Raw genomic sequence first — 1745 nt, 5'->3', positions numbered from 1 at the left:
AGGCGCATGCTACCACACCCGGCTAGTTTTTTGATTTATTGTAGAGATGAGGTCTCGCCAAGTTGCCCAGGCGGGTTCCTTCTAATCTTATCTGACATCTGCTCCTCCAGGAAGCCCCTGTGACCCCTCTGTGTGAATGCAGAGCTTTCTGGGGCTGTGCTGGCTGCCCCCAGCAAAGGAGCACAAATCACACCATACTGAAATTGGATACATCTCCTTAAGCCCCGTCCATGATGGGAAGTATCTCAAGGGTAGGATCTGGGTTTGATTAAGTTCCCATTCCCCAAGGCACTACCTAAAGCTGGGTCCCAGGAGGCTTCAGGAGACATATGTGAAATGGGGGGAAGGTTACAGAGACAGAAACAGTGGCAGAAGTGAAAAGGTAGAGAAGGGAGACAAGTAGAGGAGAAAACAGGGATAAAAGAGCGAGCCAGCCTAGGACTACCGTCACATCGGCATGTGGCACACTGTGCCCAGGCCTCCCCACTCTGGGGTAGGGCATGAAAAAGTGCCTGCCTGGCTGGGTGGCAGAACCAGGACTGCCTGGGTGCTGGTGGTTAGGAATATAAAACAGGGAAAGGATCGATCAGGGTGCCAGACTTCCAGAATCTGAGGGAGAAGGGTCCTGGGCCCTGGATTCTGGGTTCTAGGGAAGAGGGGACCCAGGTGGTGAGAGCACTGACTTGCATCCAGTTCGGCATGAGGCTCTCCCAGACTCATGGGGATGCGAAACCCGGCTTGGTCCTCCTCCAGCATCTGAAGCAGCTCGTCCTCGGTCACGTCAGCCGGAGGCGGGATGGAGGGAGAGTGACAGATGTTGATGAAAACCTTCCCTTCCGATGAGTTGGTCTTTATGCAGAAACCTGGTGGGAGTGGGTTTGTCCTGACCATCTGTCTGTGCACGAGTCAGTCTCCATCCATCCACTCCCTCCCTAAGTCTTGCCCTTTTTTGCTCTGTCAGTCTCTTTCTGGATGTGTTCCCCTCCCTGACCCTGGCCCTCTTCCTATCTTTGAATCTGTGCCTTTTCCCACTCTTGCTCTGTCTTCTACTTCCAAATCTTTGGATCACTGTTCCTTGGTGATCTCTGTGGATGCCACCACATCCCCACCCCAGGCCTTTATACCCCCATTATCGTGTCTCTTTCCTTCCTCTTCTCTCTGCCCCCACCTCTATGCCCCTCTCTCTGGGTCTCTGTCCCTCTCTCCAGGACTCTGTCTCTCCCCTGGGTATCTGTCTTTCTCACCAGGCTGAGGCTGAATTTGTGTAGATTCTGGTCTGGTTGTCTGAGCTTGCTGGAGCTCCTTGGAAGCCTGTGTGACAGAAAACAACTTTCAGGCTTGGAGTCTGAGTTATCAGACCCCTCATTTGTTCCTCAAATGTTTAATGGGCAATTCTTAAGTAACACAGCTATGGATAATACAAGAAATTAGACAGTCTGGGTCCCTTCCTTTTTTTTTTTTTTTGGAATCAGAGTCTCACTCTGTCACCCAGACTGGAGTGCAATGGCATGCTCATGGCCACCGCAGCCTTGACCCGCTGGTCTGTGATCCTTCTACCTCAGCCTTCCAAGTAGCTAGAACTACAGGTACATGCCACCACGCCCGGCCAATTTTTTGATTTATTGTAGAGACGAGGTCTCACAAAATTATCCAGGCTGGTCTTGAACCCCTGAGCTCAGGCAGTCCTCTCGCCTCTGCCTCCCAAAGTGCTGGGATTACAGGCGTGAGCCACCATGCCCGGTTCT

General features: G+C 52.3%; 1 protein-coding gene across 1 annotated transcript in view; it reads right to left on the bottom strand.

Annotated features, from left to right (window-relative positions):
- LOC103271867 (PIH1 domain-containing protein 1) overlaps positions 1-1311 on the bottom strand; it is a gene marked incomplete at its 5' end in the record, with an annotated part of 4558 nt that extends 3247 nt beyond the window's left edge. Inside the window, 2 exons of the mRNA XM_008069364.1 lie at positions 684-863; positions 1245-1311. Coding sequence (XP_008067555.1) covers positions 684-863; positions 1245-1311 — 247 coding nt within the window. The remainder of the gene's footprint in view (positions 1-683; positions 864-1244) is intronic.
- Between the last annotated feature and the right edge of the window lie 434 nt (positions 1312-1745).

Source organism: Carlito syrichta, unplaced genomic scaffold (genome assembly GCF_000164805.1).
Source record: "Carlito syrichta isolate Samal-C Ts95f unplaced genomic scaffold, Tarsius_syrichta-2.0.1 Scaffold109961, whole genome shotgun sequence".
NCBI classification, from domain to species: Eukaryota; Metazoa; Chordata; class Mammalia; order Primates; family Tarsiidae; genus Carlito; species Carlito syrichta.
Note: the sequence above shows the minus strand (reverse complement) of the source record. Positions and strands in the feature narration are given on the sequence as shown.